We start from the raw sequence: 21,545 nt of genomic DNA, 5'->3' as shown, positions 1-21,545 counted from the left end.
CTGCTCCCCAAAACACCCCAAGTCTTTATTAAGTTGCCCAGGCTAGACTTGAACTTCCTGCCTCAGCCCCCTCAAGTTGCTGGGATTACAGGCAATGTGTTACCATGTCTGGCAGATTAGTACTTTTTATGTACTCTTAAATGATAGAGCTGGCTTTCTCCTTCATAATGATAAGCCTCAATGTATATGCTGCTATTTAAGTGAAAGAGACGGAAGTGGATGATCTGGTAAAGCAAGTTAGGGTGTTACTCAGACGTCCATGTGATGACTTAGCTCAGAGTCGAGATCTCAACTTCCAGCTGAGCCAGATCACTTTTTATTGCAGCTGCCAACAGCACCTGCCCTACAACAGCCACTGAAAGTGCCTCTTCCAGACATTTTCAGATGCTTGTAGTTGAGAATCATTGTTGATCTGTAGTTCCAGCAAGCCTTTCCCTTCATAATCTAAAATTGTGAATTTCATGCAGGAAAGGCACCAGCTGGATTAGTGATAGATGAAAAGGAACCAGTGGAACACAGAGATGATGAAAGTGCATTCTCTGGGGGAGCTCAAAGTTTATGAGAGATACTATTTTTGTTAAGTATTACAATAGCAGAATGGCTTCATGGGTGTTCTGAGCAAGGGGAGAGAAATGTGTGAGGTGTAACCTGTAAGGTAGTGTGCCAGGCAGATAGCATATGTCAGGTAGTGGGTGCTTAATAAATGTTACTTTCCTTTTGTAATTTCATAGTAATGCATTGTACCCAATATAGTTATGGTCCCTTACAGATAAGGAACTGTGTCATAGGATTCCTCTGGAAGCTAATTATTCCTGTCCCATACAAGTTTTAATTTTTGGTATAAAAGCACTGCAGAAACAGAATATTTTTTAGTTGTCTTTATTAGAAAATGAAACAAATTAGTTATAAAAACCTTTGCTCCAAATAGATACTATGTATCTTACAAATGTTGCTTGGCTTTGTGTTTTAAAGATTACTATAGAAATTATTTCTAATATCATAAATAAATGATTATTCTTCCTCAGGAGTTGATTTTATAGTGCAGTATTTACAAAAACTGAATAAGTGAAAAAACAACAGTTTATAAATCTGTACCATTCAGGACAAAATGTGTTAACTTTGTGTAGTGTTGCTTGTATAACAGCAAATAAAACCATTTAAGATTACATTTTTTTTTTTTTTTTAAACAAGGGTAGTAAAACCTTTGGAACACCACAACATACATTTCATGTGCCTCTCTGACATTAACATGCAAAAACAAAGCTATTTGTTAAAATAGACTTATTTTTGCTCTAACTATGTAAACGTGAATTTGTTTACATTTTAAGCTCAATAGCTTTGAAGGCATTATGTTGAAAATGAAAATAATTTAAAACAATATTCAACACTGCAACCCAAGGCTAATAGCAACTCTTGTGCCACTGTGAAGTCAGATGTTTAAGCAAAATATACGAGAAAGAAAGAAGGAAAACATTCTAAGGTGTAGAACATCGATTTTTTTCAATTATGACAAACTGTGCATGTGTGTTTCAAAGTTAAAAAAAAAAAAAAACGGGAAAATACTAATTTGTTGTTGGCATCCTCCATGTCTAGGCAGGTGCAGGTGAATCACCTATGTGAACACAAAATTGATGATAGAACAAGTGACCAAACATTTTATAAATCGGTTGTTATATCTAATTGGGCAAATTCTTATGCATCTTAAAGTTACACTGTCTTCTCTTTTGATAACCCAGGTTAACACAAGTGACAATGGACATCATTTGAGTAATTCAAAGAACACTGGTTATATCATTAGTGATAATTAGGGAAACAAAAGCAATTCCACTCCTAAATACTTTATCACATGATAATATACTGTAAAGAGCAGTTTTTGAACTGTGCCTCATAAACAGTCAGTGTCTGCTGCCAACAACTCCAACTTACATGGGAAGTTACACAGAAAGTGTTCTTACCAATAGCTACTCCTAGATGGAGCTGCTACTTTTTGTATATTTTCAATAAAATTATTTACATCTGTAACAAGGATCCCACTATTTTCAAAGACTTCTTTTGAGACAGTAGGCTTATCTGTGAAGAAAAAAAAAATAGTGAGAAACATCAAATAGGAGAACTCTAAAAAGTCAAAAATCTCATGTACAAGTTCTCAATAACATCTTACGTACAAGGTTGGAAAAAAAGGGAAAAATGTCTGGCTCAATATTAAGAAAAAGATAAGCTGCATCCATGGGAGTGGAAGAAGGAACACTGACAACAGTGACAACTCCTGCAGCTTTTAAATAAACTTGAACCATACCCCCCCTTCTGGCCTTATGTGCATTTGTCAGAACACATCGTACTACAAGTTTGTTCCTGGCTGTCGAGGTGGAAGTTTTATCTACCTTTATCTTATTTATACACTACTGGGAAGGACATTTCTTAGAGCCAACCTATTTTGGCATTAAGTAATGGAAATTAAAACTTAGCATGTGAACTTACCTGTTAGGTAGACAGCAAATCTGGCCTCAACATGCTGAATTTGCAAGTTTATCAAACATTTCAAAATTTCTGCTTTTGTTGGAGATCGAGAGTCACAGTGGTGATAGTGAAGCAATTCGATGATATTTGCACTCTGATATGATTTCAATATTAAATTCTTTTTATGTGCAATTGAATCCATTCTGGAAAATACATAGGAATGTTAACCACTAAATTAAGATTCAGTATAAGTTTGTGACCACTTATTTACTTATTTTCAACTGTTTCACTCCTAGGACTTTTTCTTATTGCCCTTTGTTTTAACTAGGTGTTATAACTCAAACTCATGAGAGATCTAGCTCTTTGCTTCTCAAATGTTCTTTTTTATGACACAACTTGGCCTCCTAGAAGTCACTGTCCTGCGAGCTGCCTTAAAACATTACTATTGTAATGACTCTTGTAAACACAAGATTATAAATTTGGGCCTCATTCCATGCCAGAGAGACATTGTACATTTTATCTACTGCCACTTCAAATTGTGTGGCCTAGAGCAAGTCTTTCATTGATTTGTAGTGGGCCTTTCTGCCTGCATTAAATATTTGTTTGCTAACAGATCTCTTAAAATGTCTACTTTTTTTAAATACACGACAACAGTGAAATGCCTTACAATCCTTATTACACATATAGAGCACAATTTTTCATATCTATATATATCTAAAATATCTATTCTATAACCATTAACTTTGTTAAAACTATGTAGTTTTCTTACATCTCTCTCTTAAAATCCTATTCCTACCTGTTTTCTTCCTCTTTAACTTACAGGTATGATATGGCTCTTAAGAGCTTTAATGCACTTCTCTAGTTTAATGATTGAAGTTTAAAATTTCCCTTGAAACTGGTGATCAAGATTCTCTGAACCTGGTTCCATTCCCTCTGGATTGCTCAGACCTCAGAACTCTATCTGCTTTGGTAGCTCCTCTGTCAAGGGAAAACCTTTCCTGAAATTTATTATTTCTTCCTTCCTTTAAAGATTCCATACCTCATACAATTTGTTATGCTTGCTCCTACTTTGTTAGAGAAAGCAGTATGGTAAAAGAGGTAAATAAACTCACTTTGGAGCACAACATTCTGGGGTTGAAGTCCCACTTCAAACCTGATGACTTCTTGACCTTGGACTAGTTTTCCTACTTTCTAGGTGAAATTTCAAGGAGACAATGGATGTAAAGCACCTACCAGTGCTTGACATCTTCAACAATTAACAATATTTGTCCAATCAACACTTTTCTACTCTGCTTCCCAGCCCACTCTTCTTCCTGTCTCAGAAGAACTGGGAGGCATATACCCTGGATAGGTAGGAACGCCCATAGGCCTCAGAACTCTTTAGCCATGGAATCAAAGTTTTCTATGAGTAAATATCTAACCCACAAATAATTATTTTTATAATTTATGGTAGTTGAGCCAGAATCAAACTATAGAGCTTTTATGACTTCTATTAACCTAGAGAAGTGCATGGCTGGATACTGTCTACAGCTTCCATTATTGGATGTCTTGCTACAAAAACAAAATGCATCAGCTAGACATTAAAAAACCGTGATCAAAGTAGCAACTCATCTGGCTGCAATGCTTGGAGGGACACTAGAGCACACAGAGCACAAGGGCATTTCTATGCCCACCCGAAAGTACTTACCTTATGTCTTCCTTTAGCTTTTTATTTTCTCTGTAGTGAAGTAACCATTTCCATCTTCCATTTCCATTTAGTTTTTCCAGAATTTTGACAATATCCTTCAGTTGAACTGTAGAATAAGTGTGGCGAGAGATCATAAGTAAAAAATTAGATCCGTGGTTGGGTATATAACCACCATTACCACTGAAGTGGTTGGGCAGCATCCACTCTCACAAAGGCACAACTATTGCCCCTTCACCACCTATGTATACTACAGCATGAAAGAACTGTGTAGAGACAAGGGCATGGTGGTCTGCAATTAAAAGCTTGACTGGACAAGCCACACAATAGAACAGGAGGAGTCCTGTGCTGTAGGAACAAGGCAGGTCGAGTTTCATAAACACAAAAATCTACCAATAGTTTTAACCCCAGTTTCCAGGCAGAATTCATGCTTCAGCAGATAATTAATCTCATCCAGAAGTAGTATCCACATTGAATTCTAATGAGAAGATGAGTCAGGTTTGGATTACACATAAAAGTGTGTGCCATGAGAGACGTAAACTCTGTAGGAAAGTTCAAGGAGATGATTACAAAATATGACTTAACAAGTAATTATTTTTTAGCTTTCTGTGACAACCATCAGAAATGGAGAACAGGGCTGATTCTAAGCAAAAAGAATTATTATAGAGCAGACTTGATTTGGCAAGTGAAGGGGTTAAATACAAAAATCTTAAATTTGTATAAATGGGAGCTTGGCCATATCAAGAAGGATCTCAGAAGCAGGTTTGGTGATAAAGATAATTAGGTAAAAACAGGTTAAGAGCACTACCATGAGAATTACTATATAAAAAGTGCTTAGTATAGTATTTGACCAGAACTAAAAACCCTCAAAAGGTGGCAAATGAAATTCTTTAGTTGATAATTTTTGCTATGATATTATTTGGGTCACTAGGTGAGGAGAAACGGACTTGACTAGATTTCAAAGGAAGGAAAATAAAAGACCAACCTAATGTTAAATGTTCTAATATTTTGTCATCTGATATCACGAAGCCTCCTGTGCGAAACAGCTCTTGATAGGTGTCGTTAACAACATCTTCAGGGCTGTCTATTCCAGCAAAGATGACACTGGGGAAATGCTTCAGTTTCAGCAGAAAAGGAATCTGTTGGACAGAAAAGGGCCCTGTGAAGAGAGGCACACTAGGCACATTTTCCTATCCACGGGTTTCAAGGTCCAGGAACAGGTGAAAATACATTTGGACTATTGACTGGTAACCCAGTTGTGCACGAAGGACTGTTTCTAAGCTCGTCATCAGTAGCTAACTCTTAAAGTTAGTTAAATAAAGAAGTCTCAAGGGTTGGGGGAAATAACTGTTCTTGAGGGAAGGTATATCTGAGGCTTTGAGAACCTGTGAAGTAATCAGCAGATCACATAAATTCAGTCTTGTCTCCAGCTCACAGATAGGTTTCAGTATTGCCAGGCTAATGTCACTGCCTACTGACAAGCAGGATTATGCACCTAGCTATGTCCATAAGCTGGATCTTCTGAGAATAAGCAATCACATTTTTGTCAACTAGAAGGTAAATATAACAGATATTTATGACAGAAAATATTTCCAAGAGTTCAGAAAATATTTCCAAGTCCTTTAAAAGCAAGATTTATTTTTAGACATCAAGTGATATAGATTTATCTCAATTCACCTCTTCATAAAAGAAAGATTCCAAACTTACCTGATGCAAATGTGATGATAAATCTTCGTTTCTGATGATGATTATTAGCTTATCATTCTCTCTGTGAAAAGCCTGACAGAAATGCTGAGGTTCAATTTCTGTATGGCCTCCTTTCCTCAGAATGTTCTGAAAGATTTACAAACAGCCATTAAAAAAGGATACTTGTGGGCTGGGGATGTGGCTCAAGTGGTAGTGCACTCGCCTGACATGCACGAGGCACTGAGTTCGATCCTCAGCACCACATGAAAATAAAACTAAAAAAATAAATATAAAAAAAGGATACTTGCACAGAACTATCTTATAGTTTATAAAAATAAGCCATCAATATCTAAAATGAACAAATAAAGCCATAAAAAGCACATCCTTTTGCTAAATTATATCTTAACAAAGGAACAGAAAGAGCAATTGATCTTACTGTTAAATAAGCTTTTATATATATAGAAGAAATAACTCTTATCACCACAACTGGATTTAGAAATTTATTTCAAAGGTAAAGTAATTTGTAATCTTTTATTGTCCATGAAGTATCAAAAAATGGATGTTTTTAAATCTACATAAGTTTCTTCAAGGGAGTAAGATATCTTGGGGATACCAGATTAACTGCCACCTCTAGTCAAAACATGTTAAACTTGGAAAACAAAACCTGTGCATTCCTTTAACACTAACTGGAACTGATTCAGAGTCAGTGGTCCCTTGGATCTACATCTTTGAATGTGATGGGTGATACAGTTTAAACTGCAAGTGCTTGTGAGGCACAGCTGTGACTGTTATCACAAAGAATAGCTACACTGGGTAAGGTAAGGTAAAATGTGTGTTATCAAGGAACCTCAACCCTGTCTTCCCTCCTGACTTGATCAATTTCTATCTGAAGGATTTGGGGTTTCCACTGTACATCCTTGTTATATCCAAAACACTTATGACAATCATTTGATACTTCCTCTTTAAAAATAGAGTGTAACTTGAGTGGAAGCACGGTGGTGGCACACCTGTAATCCCAGCGGCTTGGGAGGCTGAGACAGGAGGATCCTGAGTTCAAAGCCAGCCTCAGTAAAAGCCAGGTGCTAAGCAACTCAGTGAGACCCTGTTTCTAAATAAAACACAAAATGGGGCTGGGGATGTGGCTCAGTGATTGAGTACCCCCGAGTTCAATCCCTGGTACCAAAAGAAGAAGAAGAAGAAAAAAAAAACTAGAGTGTAACATGGACCTTTTGGCCTTGGGTCCCAAAACAACCGAAATATCACCACTCAAAATGGACACAATTTTTTTTTAAAACAAAAACCTACTGAAATAAGTATAAATTTTGTCCTTTATTTACTAATTAACAATTAGAAGGAATACATTTTCACTGAAATAATTCATGTAGCATTCTGGGCTCTTCTGTCATGCACTCTAATTTCAATAATAATAAAGTTCCTTGCAAATCCTCCTTTTACATATAAACAGAAATTAATGCTTCAGGATTGCCCACAACAGAATTATTCAGGATATATTCTGAGCTTTAATAACATCTTCTTCTTGATAGTACATTATTCAAGTTTATTTTAGCATGTATCCATTTGAGGATTTTTACTTTGCAAGAAATTTATTACTTGATAACAGAATCAACAATGGCCAATCATGAAACAATGTATGCATTATAGAAGGCATGTCATCTAGAAGTACTCCTCCTATAAATAAAATGTATTAGTAAGATCTGCCTTTGGCATGAAAATCAGTATCACTTGCCCTGAAAAGGAAGTGAAAACTAAGATGATTGCTTTGTTGCTTTTGAGAAGATAAATATTTTGCTCACTGTGACAAAAACAGATACATGGTCATGATGCCAACTTAACTGATTCCCCATTCAGTACATGTCTGTCTGGGTATTTCCAGATTGCTTTGAAGACAAAACACCTTCAGAAAGGCTGAGGGTCATTCAGTATTTTATCTTTTCAATTACACTGCCTACCCCAAATGGGAAGGAACTTGGAACAGACAAGTGGGTGGGGGACACAACAAAATCAAATCCAGTAGCCATTAAGAACCTTTGAGAACAGAAGGATCCTTGGCAGGGGGGAAGGAAGAAACAAAACAGTTATGCTAAAAAACAGATTCCACAAATTTGGAAAAAAAATTTAAATAATTTGACATTTAAATGACAAAATTTAAATATAGGTGCCAATTTACAGAAAAATAAATGTGACTCGCACAACAATGTGTTCAAGTTAGCCCTGTTACCTGCGATTTTTCCCAATCTCCATCTGCTGAAGAGATCTCTCAAAAAGGTAATGTGCTGCTTATTCATCTTTTTAAAATATTTTTTCAGTGGCCACAGGATAGTCTAAACGTGTTAAAGTGACTGAGTGAGGCCTTTCCTCACATGGCCCCTTCTCAAGTATCCAAACACATTCCATCACAGTAAACTTTAGATACCAACTGTGCTGATCAGCCCCTCTCTTTCTCTGGCTCCCCAGTGCCCACACACTTCTCCACTAAAGCACTGAGACCTTTGAATCTGTCCTCTCTGGCCAGACTGCCAGCTCCTGAGCTTTGTGGTTTCTCCTCCAGGGCCTCATGTATCTATTTACCAACTTGGCACCTGAGACTAGCAGGGCAAATAAAAAACATTTATGCAGCTCAAAAAGAGGCCACTGTGCTTATCTGAACATCCTCAGATGTCGCAAAGGGGTGGGGGGGCGGGGAGTGAGTGAGTTAAGAATTCCTCAGTGGGGGCTGGAGTTGTGGCTCAGCGGTAGAGCACTCACCTAGCACATGTGGGGCACTGGGTTCAATCCTCAGCACCTCATAAAAATAAATAAAACTATTGTGTACAACTATAAAAACTAAAACATATTTTTTAAAAAAGAGTTCCTTAGTGATTCAATACACATGGATTTACCATGTAGCAGATACTCTATAGTTAAAAATCACAGGAAGTGATGACATGGTTAAATCAGAGACAGTTCTAGCCGAGCATTTAGAACCAATACATTTAATGTCTACCTCTCACATGGTGCAGTGGTCTGCTCAGCTCAATGCTCTGCATCAATTCCTTAGAAAAGACCTCCCCAACCAGGCCCTTCATCCTGAAAACATGGGCAAAGCACCAGCATCACTGTGTTTGCCATAGCCTTTTATCAATTTGCATGGTTCTTTTATCGGTATTTTTCTTGTCCTGTTACATTGTAAGGATCTTGACAAAAAAGACAATACTTCCCACTCTCACCAACAAATGCTGGGACTGTACATACTGAATAGGACTGCTGTCATCTGAAAGCAATTTTCTGTTACAAGGGTTGGTGGGTAGGGGAACAGCTGGTAAGTTTGGGGCCCAGCTCTGGCCAGTGCCACAAGCAAGGGTCTGATACAAAGGGGACAGTGGGAATGACAGTATGTCAAGAAGTCAAGACAAGGGGAACACCAAATATGAAAGGCTAGCACAGTGTTGCAGGATTGGAACAAAAAAAGGAACTCATTTTTGCTTTTTATGCAGAGATGCAAATACATATCTGTGTGTACATATATAAAATTTCCTGGCTCTCTGTGCTAAGAGGTCCTAGAAGAAGTGACACTCAATGGCCTTAGTTCTAAACACAGTACTTCACTAAAAATGACTCTGGCTCCTTAGAGAAACTGCTGACTTCAATGCTGGGGCAGAGTAAACATAAGACAAACCTGGAACATAAGGCTGCACCACAAAGTAAGAAAGTGCACAAATAATTACTGAAGACTTATCAAGAGGACACAGAAACCAGCTTATGGGAACTCCCATTGGTGGGCCTGAGTACTAAAATAATGAAGGAGAGGCTGGGATTGTGGCTCAGTGGTAGAGTGCTCACCTAGCATGTTCAAGGCCCTGGGTTTGATCCTCAGCACCACTTAAAAAAAGCAAATAAATAAAATAAAGGTATTGTGTCCAACTACAACTAAAAAATAAATATTTAAAAATAAATTAATAAAATAATGAAGGAACAGACAGTAATCCTTTTAGTATAAAGTGGTCCAATAGGCCACATTGATATATGAAAGCAAATGAATGAACAAACAAATGGGAAAGAAGGAAAAGGTCTACTATGCAGAATGCCAACTAATACATGTAGAAGGAATGACAGAATTAGAATACCACCAGGTGGTAAGCAACCATCAGAGTAGTAACTGATTCAGGCAAGAATCATCAATGGATGTTAAATGGGGTGGGTGAAGGTAGGATGAGAAAGTGAATTATTTACAAAGTGTCAATGCTTATTATTACAATCTGCCTAGTTAACTGTACAACAGAGAAATGTGACAGATCATTTTAACTATGTAGGAAAGCTATTACATTAGTAAAGGCACAAACAGCTTTCTAATACAATGCACTGAGAAGATCACAATATTGGATTTGGATTTTCTTGTCTTAAATGCTTAAATCATGTGGACACAACAAATAAATGCAATCAGAGGAAATTCTATCAAATAACTAGCTTTAAAGTCTTTAAAGCCAAGGCCATAAAAGATAAAGAACAAGACAGGAACTGTTTCAGATTAAAGACACAAGCATACACCTGTGATCCTACAATGGGTCTGTGGAATAGATGGCTAACTTCCCAAGTTTTAGGGTCGTACTGTGACTATACAGAAGAATACCCTGTACTCCGATATATAAATTAAATATCAAGGGGTAACAGAACACTGTATGCCATTTTCAAATGGTTCAGAAATATTAATACTGCAGTATTTAGGTGAAGAGTACTATTTCTATAATCTTCATGTAAACTTTTGAAATTGTTTAAAAAATAAATGGTGTCAATATGTCAGTTTGAAGAGAGATAATAAGTTCTGAAAGAATAAAATGAAAAACTTAATGGTAATCAAGACAGATTCTGGCTCCTTCCAAGTCAGAATTTTACCATTATATTACTTAAATTAAAGGACTATGTAGTTACAGGTATCCTTATGATCAAATTTAAAAAGATATCCTGTGGGGCTGGGGATGTAGCTCAGTGGTAGAGTGCTTGCCTCACAGGCCCTGGGTTCGATCCTCAGAGGAGGGAGGGAGGGAGGAAGGAAATTGTGTCCATCTACAACTAAGAAAATATTAAAAAAAAAAAAAAAAAAAAAAAAAAAAAAAAAAAAAAGACATCCTAAACCAAAAGAAGTTTTTGTCAATGATCCATACTATTAAGAGTATGGAAACACAGGTAATAATTTCTGAAAAACCCATATTTTATCATTGGAAATGTTTGTATATACATTTGAACATGGGTTTGTGTACACTGGTAACATGTGAAAATTAGTCTTTGCACCAATTTTTTAATATCATACAAATCATCAAATATTCTTGTAGAAAAACATTTAGTTTTCAGATAAAGACTAAGCTATGAAACCTAAAAAAAAACCCACCTCATACCATGATTTCTCTTTGAAACCAAAACATTATTTTGAACACTAGTTCTAAAATAAACTAAAATTAGAAGGCAATCAATAACACAATGTGTTAAGAATAAGCTGACAACTTTACCTTTGTTCTTAAAAAGAATGATTTTTCTTCCGTTTCAACAAGGTAGAACAGGAAGGGACTCTTACAAGCTTCTTTCATAACGCTTTTTAGTTTGACATGCAAGCTGGCACACAAGTCTGTAATCATGTCTTCGTAGGAGGCTGACTGTCTTGGAAAAGATGGATACATGTCTTGGGACATGGTTTCTCCAGAAGCCATATTTAACTCTTTATCCTGTAAAACAACTTGGTTGCTATTCATCATCACCTTATTGAATTCAGCATATTCATTGAGAATAAGTGAAATATCATTCCGAGATTCTTTCAAAGTGCTATTATATTTCAGTTTGTTGAGGTGAAATGAAACACTCTGATTCTTTCGAGAATTCGTAAGATTTCTGTTGTGACTACATCTCTCCTTCCAAAAGGAGTAAGTGCTGTCCATATGGTTGGGTGTGTGGCCTCTTCTGTGCTGACTCGGCTGTCTGGCATCTGGATGCATAATTGTTACCAAAATGGGGCTTCTGCTCTTGGATGCAGGATGCAGAACTGGGGCCTTGGATATTTTTGTCAAAGGTGAAGTTCCAACCATGGTTTGGGTAGGTGACTCCTTTGGAAAGATGTTGGGGGAAGAGGCAGGCTTCTGAGAATCCCCCTTTTTCTTTACTATTTGTTTAATTTTATGTGCAAAACGCAGATATTCCAGATCTAATGTGTTTTGGGTGAGGTCATCTGCCACTTGCCAAGTGCTTGTCCAGGAGCTGAGCAGGCTGCAGTTTGCAGCAAAACTTGATTGCCTCTTCAGGCTATGCAAAGTTCTAGATGTATCTTTGAATTCTTTTGTTATAGTAAAGTTAGCATAGGTCCGGGGGATACCATGGAGATCTCGAATTTGGACATAACATGGCACACACTTATCTTGTTGCTTTAATCCAATGGACCTGTTTCTTGAAGGAATGCTAGTCTCCAGCTCTGGAACTCTATTATAACTCCAAGCTTCATTATCACTACTGTTTGAGTTCATGGAAGATCCATAACTATTTTTTGCAACATCCTCTTTTTTGCTAGTGTGACTACTTCTCAAAGTGCATGAATCTTCCATGTCTAATTTGGGATTTCTACAGTCATCAAGAAAGTCTTGATCAGAGTCTCCAGAAAGTGGTTCGTAATGCATGTCTGAATTCACCCTCATCTCTCTCTCTCCAACCTGAGTTTCAAAATCAGTCTCAGCCCTGTATTCCTCACTAGGGATCTTACTGTCAATATGCTCTTTAGAAATTCCACAAACAAGAGAGTCAGAGGAAGCGGAAGTCTCTTTACTGATACTTTCACTGTTGTCTGCTGCATTCTGGTTTGAACCAGCATACATGGGAAAAAATCCACCATTCAACAGCTCCTTTATCTCACATGTTGCCGTATCCTGCGACATGTGGATTTTTTGTTCACCTTTCGTTGAAGATGTAGAGTTAGACTGAAGGCTGATAGTACCTAGATCTGTACTTTCTTCACGTGACTCAGCTTTAGTCTCACTATTTTTAAGTAAATTGGCCATTCTGACTACTGATATTTCCTGTGTTTGAAACCCTGGCTCTACACTTCCTGGTTGTGTACAATGGGTGAATGTAGTGCTATCTGAGGAAGAACCAAGCTTTGGGCTCTCTGGGGGCATGTATGTCTGTGTAACAGCAGCTCTATCAATGGAGGCAGAGTCCATGGACTTTACCTGCATGTACCCTCCAGCATCTGTTTCCAAATCACTGTCAAAAAGATTTTTTGTAATGCTTTTAGGGTTGGTCTTTTGTTTTAATGACACATTTACTATTCCACTTAGAGCAGTTGTAGAAATCAATCTGTCAGCCAAAGACTTATTTTCAACAATCTTTTTAGGACTAAATGGAGGTTCACTGGACTCTAAGGCAAGATGTTTTAGGTCCAAATTTCTGTTCTCTATACTAATTGGCTGCAGTGGATTTCCTGATTTTACCAGTTTTTCGACAGAAGGCTTGAAGTTACCTCTGTATCTGGCAGCTGAGGCAGACTTGGCTAAAGCTGCATCACAGCACTGCACCTTTTCTGAGAAAGAGAAATCCTCATTATGCTCATTTGGGACAGTTCCCTCAGTTACTTTACCAGGAAGGATTGGTCTACCTTTTCTTCCTGGATTATTGGTTAACATAGGCATTTCAGCAGAAAGCTGAGTTTGTTGTACCTGAGTTAAGTCACTTTGTCCCACTGGATGGTTAGGACTAACAAAAGAATTTTCTTTTTCTGTTACAGCTAAATCTCCTGAACCAATCTGGGACAATTTGTTACTTTTCTCACACTGGATACCATGAACTTCTAAACTACATGGAGACACAGCCTGAGAAGGTTGTGTTTCTTTGGTTGGTACTGGGGGATTGGGACTAGAAGGTGGTGACACTTCTTCAATTAGAGAATCAAAGGGGAAATCAGAAGTAACGTTAATTTCCTCTGCAATCTCAAGGGTGCAATTTTCTTTAGAAAGTATTAAAGTAACCGGCTGTAAACTATCACTTTTTCTTTCCTTATTTTCTAGTGGTTCTTCTGATACCACAGGACACACTGACATATAATTAGCTGAACTAATTTCTCTGTTTTCCACAAGGCTTACTTCTTCTGGCTCAACTATTTCTTCAGCTGTATCCTGAAGTTCTAAATTTGACACTGAGGTCTTCTGAAGTTGCTCTATTTCAACAGTTGCCATTTCTTCTTTGGGACTTGTAGGTGATGATATTGTCAGAGTTAGGTCAATATCAGAATCTTCCTCTGACAATTCCAGACTGGTCTCTTCCCTACCCATAGATGGGCTAATTTGTTGGGCAAATACCGAAGTAAATGATTCCACATTTGTATTTTCATGATTTAGATTACTCTTGTCATTCTTCCTTATTTCTAAAGAGCTATCTGACATAGTAATTCTTGGTGTAATACAGTTAAGGGAACACCCTTTTCCCAAGGTGGCTGAGGCTGATGACAAGACTACTTCAACCTGGGATGGCTCTATAATCTCTTCTGAAGATATGCTAAAGACACGTTGAGTCTGCAAACTGCAATCTTGAGAGCCTTTCATTTCTTCACTGGGTAATGTATAACTAGAACTTTTGATTAATGCTAATGCTTCCATTATTGATGCTTTATTGGATGGTGATGATGAGACTGGAAGAGGCTTCTCTTTCTGTAATGAACACAGTTCTTGAGCAAGTGTCTCTCTATTAACTGAGGAGGCACAAAAGTGGTTAGTGGCTTTCTGTCCTGACACTGCAAGAGATGGAATATCCCTAAGACCTTGTGTTTGTACTTTTTCCAATGCAGATATGGGATGTCTAGGACTTGCAGGAGGAGACACTTGTTTCATCAGCTCTGTATCAAAGGCTGTGGGTTTATCAGGTCTATTTACTTCTGAATATATTGGTACACAGGCATTTTTTTCAAAAGTGGGAGTAACTGGTTCCAGATTAATCATCACATACCCCATATTATCATCCGTCCTTTCCAAGGAAGACTGACATTCATTGTTTATGGGGCTGCTATGCTGGGTAAGGTCCTGTAAAGTACCCGTTTTTGTCTGCATTGATGCATGACCTACATCAACTTTGTTTTCAAGGGTATCGTATGCAGACTTTTGACATACTATCGAATGACTATTGGCCCCACTGTAAGTTGTGGTGAATGTGGCTTGTGTAACTGTATCATTATAAGAAGCCACTCTAGTATTATCATGTAACTGAAAGGTTTTTTCTTCACCAGAAATAGAAGATCCATTAGTTTCAATACTTTCAATACCAGAAAGCACAAGATTAGAAGTCTCTAGATCTGATGATTCTTGTTTGGCTTTCTCTCCAATTACCTGAAATGACAAAAATTAAAGTAAATACATAAATAAATATCAAACAGATTTGTAAAAAATATTTATTCTTTAGTTGTAGTTGGACACAATACCTTTATTTTATTTATTTTTATGTGGTGCTGAGGATTGAACCCAGGGCCTCGCACATGCGAGGCGAATACTCTGGCTGAGCCACAACCCTAGCCCTCAAATAGATTTTTTAAAAAACACAATTACATATGTTTAGAATAGAAAAGTCAAGGACCAATTTTCTTTAGTCTGTGTCTGTTATTTTGAATTTTCTAACATATAAGATTACCACAGGGTAATGATCAAGAAAATCCATCTCTTTTTAGATCTTAAGCTTAAAATACCATCAAATGTGGGTTGTTTTTATTTTTTCTTTTTCACTGAGCTCCACCCCCCAGAGAAGAATTTTTTTTCTTTAAAAGTATATATAGCTGGGTATGGTGGCACACGCCTATAATCCCAGCAATTCGGGAGGCTGAGATAGCAGGATTGCGAGTTCAAAGCAAGCCTCAGCAATGGCGAGGCACTAAAGCAACTTAGTGAGACCCTGTCGCTAAATGAAATATGAAATAGGGCTGGGGATGTGGCTCAGTGGTTAAGTGTTCCTGAGTTCAACCCCTGATACCCCCCAAAGAAGTATACAGAGATGAGAACTCCAAAACTTTAATTGTATAGCCTTTTAATTATTATTTTTGGCACCAGGGATTGAACCGAGATACACTTAACCACTGAGCACATCCCCAGCCCTTTTTTATAATTTATTTAGAGACAGAGTTTTACTAAGTTGCTTTAGGGTCTCCTTAAGTTGCTGAGGCTGGCTTTGAACTTGTGATCCTCCTGCCTCAGCCTCACGAGCCACTGGGATTACAGGTGTGCATCACAACACCCAGCTTTATTATTTTTTAAAAATAACCCTTTTGGGGCTGGGGTTGTGGCTCAGTGGTAGAGCGCTTGCCTTGCATGTGCAGGGCCCTGGGTTCGATCCTCAGCACCACATAAAAATAAACAAACGAAACAGAGGTATTGTGTCCAACTACAACTAAAATATATATATTAAAAATAAATAAATAAAATAAAATGACCCATTTGGAGGAAAAGTAGCTAGACCATCCTGTTTGCCAAACAGCATCACTCAACTCAGAAATATAGCACTAAAGAAAAAGCACTCAATTTTGCTCTTAATGAGATATTAAAAAATAACTTTTAAAAAATTTTTCATGTACTGATCACTGAACCCAGGGCTTTTAAGCATACTAGGAAAGTGCTCTACCACTGAGCTACATTCCCAGCCTAATTTTTTTTTCCCCTAAATAGATGTCTTTAAAAATTTTGAGATAGGACCTTGCTCTTTTTGGGGGCCTTGCCTTAAAATTGTGATCCTCCTGCATCAGCCTCTCCAACTGTTGGGATTATAGGAGTAATCCACTGTACCTAGCAAAAGGTAACTTTGAAAGCTAAGAATAACTTTTCTTATCAGTTTTAAATTAGACTGTAAATACAACTTCATTTGGAACTTTCACATGAGACAGAGTAAATTAATTATTATCCCCCATACTCCAAATAACTGATTCTGGTAAATAAAGGTCCCTCACCCCTGAGATATCTTCTTTGCTTAAACCTGAGGATAATTCTCACTTTAATACCTCTTATTCCACAGAGCAACAGGGAATTTATCAATGTTGTTTGCATTTATAAACTAAAGGGAATGATTTAAACCATAGAAAGAACTTGGGTAAAATATTTGCAGAACTACGTCAAGACAATTCTTATTACTCCATAAAGACATTGTTTTGTTCTGTTGAAAGCCTCCAGAATAGTCTTACCTAGTATATGGTAAAAGGGACTGATTTACGTAATTTACCATACCTCTGAAACGTTTGGACCATTATGCTCACTGATTGCCTACCATGTCTTGGCACACATATGTTTGGAGTCAGGAACCGTGTTTCAAAACACACACACACACACACACACACACACACACGAATATATGACTATAAGTATATAATGTCTCTACAATAAAGTATGATGATTTAAAGTGCTCTTTAGATGAATAAAAGCAATATACTATTGGTTTCTAGTACCTACTGTGCTACAATACATTTCACATCCCACTGTACCCACTTATGAGGATGGAGTGGCATAACACAAGTGTCCTTTACTGGTGCAGCCACAATATCCAACAAGATGACCCCCCCCAAAAAAAGAAGAAGAAAAAAAAACTTCTGCAAGGAGAGCCTAAGCATCCTTAGTCTAGAATGTTCTGAAATCTAAAACTTTCAATACTGTTATGACACTCAAAAAGTTTTGGATTTTTAGACTATTTCAGATTTGGGGTTTTCAGATTAGAGATGTTCAACCAGTAAAGTCTGCACATATTCCAAAGTCTGAAATTCTGTCAAATCTGAAATACTCTGGCCCAATCATTTTGGATAAAGGATATGTGCAACCTGTAGATATTAGAGATCATAGTAAAAAGTATAGAATAGACAAATAGAGACAAACCCACATGAATATGGTTATGTCATACCAGACAAAGGTGCCTAAAACATTCACTGGAGAAAAGATAGCCTATTCAACAATGGTGCTGGCAAAACTGGAAATCCATATGTAGCAAAATGAAATTAAAACTCTATCTCTTACCCTGCGCAAAAATCATTTCATAGTGGATTAAAGACTTAGGCACTAGAACAGAAACCCTGCGCCTAATAGAAGAAAAAACAGGCCCAAATCTTCACCATGTCGGCCTAGGATCTGACTTTCTTAACAAGACTCTTAAAGCGCAAGAAGTAAAACCAAGAATTAATAAATGGGATGGATTCAAATTAAAAAGCTTCTTCTCAGCAAAGGAAACAATTAATAAAGTGAAGAGAGAGCCTACAGATTTGGGAGAAAATGTTTACCACATGCACCCCCGAAAAGCATTAATCTCTAGGATATTAAAAAAAACTCAAAAAACTTAACACCAAAAAAACCAAATAACCCAATCAATAAACGGGCTAAGGAAGTGAACAGACACTTCACAGAAGAAGAAATACTATCGATCAACAAATGTATGAAAAAGTGTTCAACATCTCTAACAATTAGAGAAATGCAAATCAAAACTACTCTAAGATTTCATCTCACTCCTGTCAGAATAGCAATCATCAAGAATACAGGCAACAATAAATGTTGGCAAGGATGTGGGGAAAAAGGTACACTTATACGTTGCTGATGGGACTGCAAATTGGTACAACCACTATGGAAAGCAGTATGGAGATTCCTCACAAAACTGGGAATGGAAGGAATCACCACTTGACCTAGCTATCCCAATCCTGATTTACATCCAAAGGTCTTAAAATCAGCATACTATATATAGTGACGCAGCCACATCAATGTTTATAGCAGCTCAATTCACAATAGCTAGACTATGGAGCCAACCTAAGTGTCTCTCAATTGATGAATGGATAAAGAAAATGTGGTACATATACTCAATGGAATATTACTTAGCTTTAAAGAAGAGTAAAATTATGGCATTTGCCAGTAAATGGTTGGAGTTGGAGAATATCATGCTAAGCGAAATAAGCCAATCCCAAAAAACCAAAGGCCAAATGTTTTCTCTAACATGCAGATGCTAATTCACAATAAGTGGGAGAGGGGGCACTAGGGAAAAATAGCATTACCTTAGATTACATAGAGGGAAGTGATGGGAGGGAAGGGGAGGGGATGTGGGGTTAGGAAAGACAGTAGAATGAAACAAACATTACTACTGCATGTATATATGTGACTCCATGATCAATGAGATTCTGCAACATGTACACTAAAAAAAAAAAGAAAATGAGAAATTATATCCCATCTATGTATATCAAAGTACATAAATACATTCTACTATCATGTATAATTAAAATATGAAAAAAGTACTATATATGAAATTAGTGTGTATATAGGTAGTAAAAGAATTTCACCTAACTGAAAATATTTTCTCATAAGGTAATAAGAATCAGATAAAAATTCCTGAACCACATCTTCAGAAAGAAAGCACACACATACCCAATACACACACACGCGCGCGCACACACACATAAATATACCCATGTAATTTGTAGGTTGTCTGGAATCGAATCTTGGCTTGACAATTTACTATGCAACTTGAGGCAATTTTCTTACTTCTCTATGTCTTAAGTTTCCTTTATCTACAGGATGTTGGATTAATCATTGTCTTTACCTCACTGGTTTGTTCTGAGACCGGTTAACTGAGTTAATGTCAGTGAAATACTATCTGGCACACAGTGCTCCAGAAACCTTAACTCTGATGATGATGATAATGACGATGATTTAAAGATATTCATCCTCTGAGGTTTACCATGGACCTGCAAGTGTTCAGTAACCTCAGATACAGAAACACTGCCTGCCTCCTAAGTGCTGCCCAAACCCATGCAAAATTATTCCAGAACAAGTCTGGGTATTTTGTCAATCTATTTAGTCAGAATTTTGTTACAACATTTTGACTGGTTCCAGTTAGAATCTGGCTGAGTATCAGCTGAAAACAATGGTACAAAAGAAAGTTTGTTTTCCATTCTTAGAAATCATCAACTGCAATGGTTTTCCTCTCACAGGCCTAGCTAATATTTTACTATTAAATTATTTATCTTCAAAATTAATTCTGATATAATCAAGTCTAGTTTAAGGTTTAACAAAGCATTTCTAATGTTTATTACTAACGTATCATTCTTAATATCTAGATAAGACAAGTATTAGCAAGCAAAAAATGGAGGAAATTACTTCAAAAATAATGCCAACATTAGTAATATTCAGTTTTTCTTACCTCATTATTACAGGAATAGATGAAATTCTGGCTTTCTGAGGTGTCTGTATGACACTCTCTTGCAAAAGTTTCTTTCTGTTCATTCTGTACACTGAGTTCCAAACCTCTGGCAGGTGGTGGTTTAATCAAAGGAAGCAAGCAGTTAGGGCCAGGGAAGAACATTTCTGTAGCATGACCTCTGGATGTTTCATTCGACTCCAACATAGGTTCTACAGAACACCTTTCCACACTGGAGGACTCCTCAATTTCACTGAGTTCAAAAGATTCTAAAGTGCTATTTATGGACACATACTTTGCTGGGTTGCTGTGCTCTACCACTTTTCGGGATGATCGTCTGACTTTGTTCTGATTACTGTAAAACAGAGCTACCCACATGTGAAGTAAAAGCTTCACTTCTTCCACATTATCAGGCAAATTAGTGTTCCAGGGCCTGAGATTTAAAAGAACACACAAAAAATAACTGAAATTGTTATTTGATTTACTTATCATAAACAAGTGCCTCCATAAGAACTATAGTTTTGTTTGTTTTTATTTTAAAAATTACACAGATATGAAAGAATGAGTAAATATGAAGTTGATTTAACAAACCCCTTTGAAATCTACTCTAATTTAAATCTAACCCATTTTAAAGAGAAGGGAAGTGAGAACATTTAAGTGAGTTTTTTCAAATCACAACATTGTGTGGCAGAACTCTGATCCAAACATAGCTAATTCCTAGTTTCCTAAGTATACACAAACATGGGTAAGGAAAGAAGTCTGATACATGCAAAGTCCATTTAGTCACATGTGAACTGAAAGAAAACATTACACCTAATGCTTCTAACAGCGATGTTAGTATATTTGTTACCATTTATCATGATGGCCCAGTCACTGTGCAAAAGTCCAATATGTGTAACAACCTCAGTAGGTAGCTACTGCTAAACCCATGCTTACAAGTGTTACCCACACATTGTCATCCTTCAATGACATCACTTGCAAATCTATTAGAAATGCCACCTCTCAGGCCTCACCCCAAAGTGAGATCTGTAAATGAGCTACATACACAATAAAGATTGTAAGCACTGTCTAGAAGCACAAAACTTGCTTAGGGTCACAGGAGGTAATAAATGGAAAGAACTTAGATGCAAGCCTACTAGTCTAAAATCTAACCATTCTGTTATTATTCCGTTGAAACCTTCTTAAGATTTCTAGAACAAACCTATGTAAAAATCACTCATTTATATCAATCTGATTATTTGTAAGAAGTAATTTTTAATACTTAACAATTTTAAAAATGTCTCTTCTGGAATTTAGCCTAAAAAGCATGATTTCTATGTCTTATACTGTTTTACATAAAGGTCTCATCTAAAAACCTATAATAACTCAAAGACTACAAGTGGTGATGGAGTACTGCAAAATGGAAAGCCATTTATGGGGCTAAAGGTATTTTTAAATACTCTCCATGTAATCACCAATACAGGCAAAGCCTGCCTGTTACTCTAAACGCAGTAAACAAATCTGCTTGGTATTATTACCAAATAACTGGTTTTAAACACATTTCTTTCTCTTTGCAAAGACT

The 21,545-nt window shown here is 37.0% G+C and overlaps 1 protein-coding gene across 10 annotated transcripts in view; it reads right to left on the bottom strand.

The window, feature by feature from the left end:
* Positions 1-863: 863 nt before the first annotated feature.
* Positions 864-21,545, bottom strand: part of Tasor2 (transcription activation suppressor family member 2) — a 72,821-nt gene continuing 52,139 nt past the window's right edge. For 9 of the 10 annotated variants that reach the window (XM_048812628.1, XM_048812627.1, XM_048812622.1 and 6 more), the window contains 7 exons: positions 19,988-20,417; positions 11,329-15,174; positions 5,849-5,974; positions 5,127-5,280; positions 4,145-4,250; positions 2,479-2,660; positions 864-2,070 (listed from right to left, as the gene is read on the bottom strand). In XM_048812628.1, coding sequence (XP_048668585.1) covers positions 1,952-2,070; positions 2,479-2,660; positions 4,145-4,250; positions 5,127-5,280; positions 5,849-5,974; positions 11,329-15,174; positions 19,988-20,417 — 4,963 coding nt within the window. In that variant the 3' untranslated portion in view covers positions 864-1,951. The remainder of the gene's footprint in view (positions 2,071-2,478; positions 2,661-4,144; positions 4,251-5,126; positions 5,281-5,848; positions 5,975-11,328; positions 15,175-19,987; positions 20,418-21,545) is intronic. The other variant, XM_015495163.2, reaches the window with a different exon arrangement.

This window comes from Marmota marmota, unplaced genomic scaffold, assembly GCF_001458135.2.
Source record: "Marmota marmota marmota unplaced genomic scaffold, marMar, whole genome shotgun sequence".
In the NCBI taxonomy this organism is placed as follows: Eukaryota; Metazoa; Chordata; class Mammalia; order Rodentia; family Sciuridae; genus Marmota; species Marmota marmota.
The sequence above is the reverse complement of the archived record's forward strand: the minus strand, read 5'-3'. Positions and strand labels throughout refer to the sequence as shown.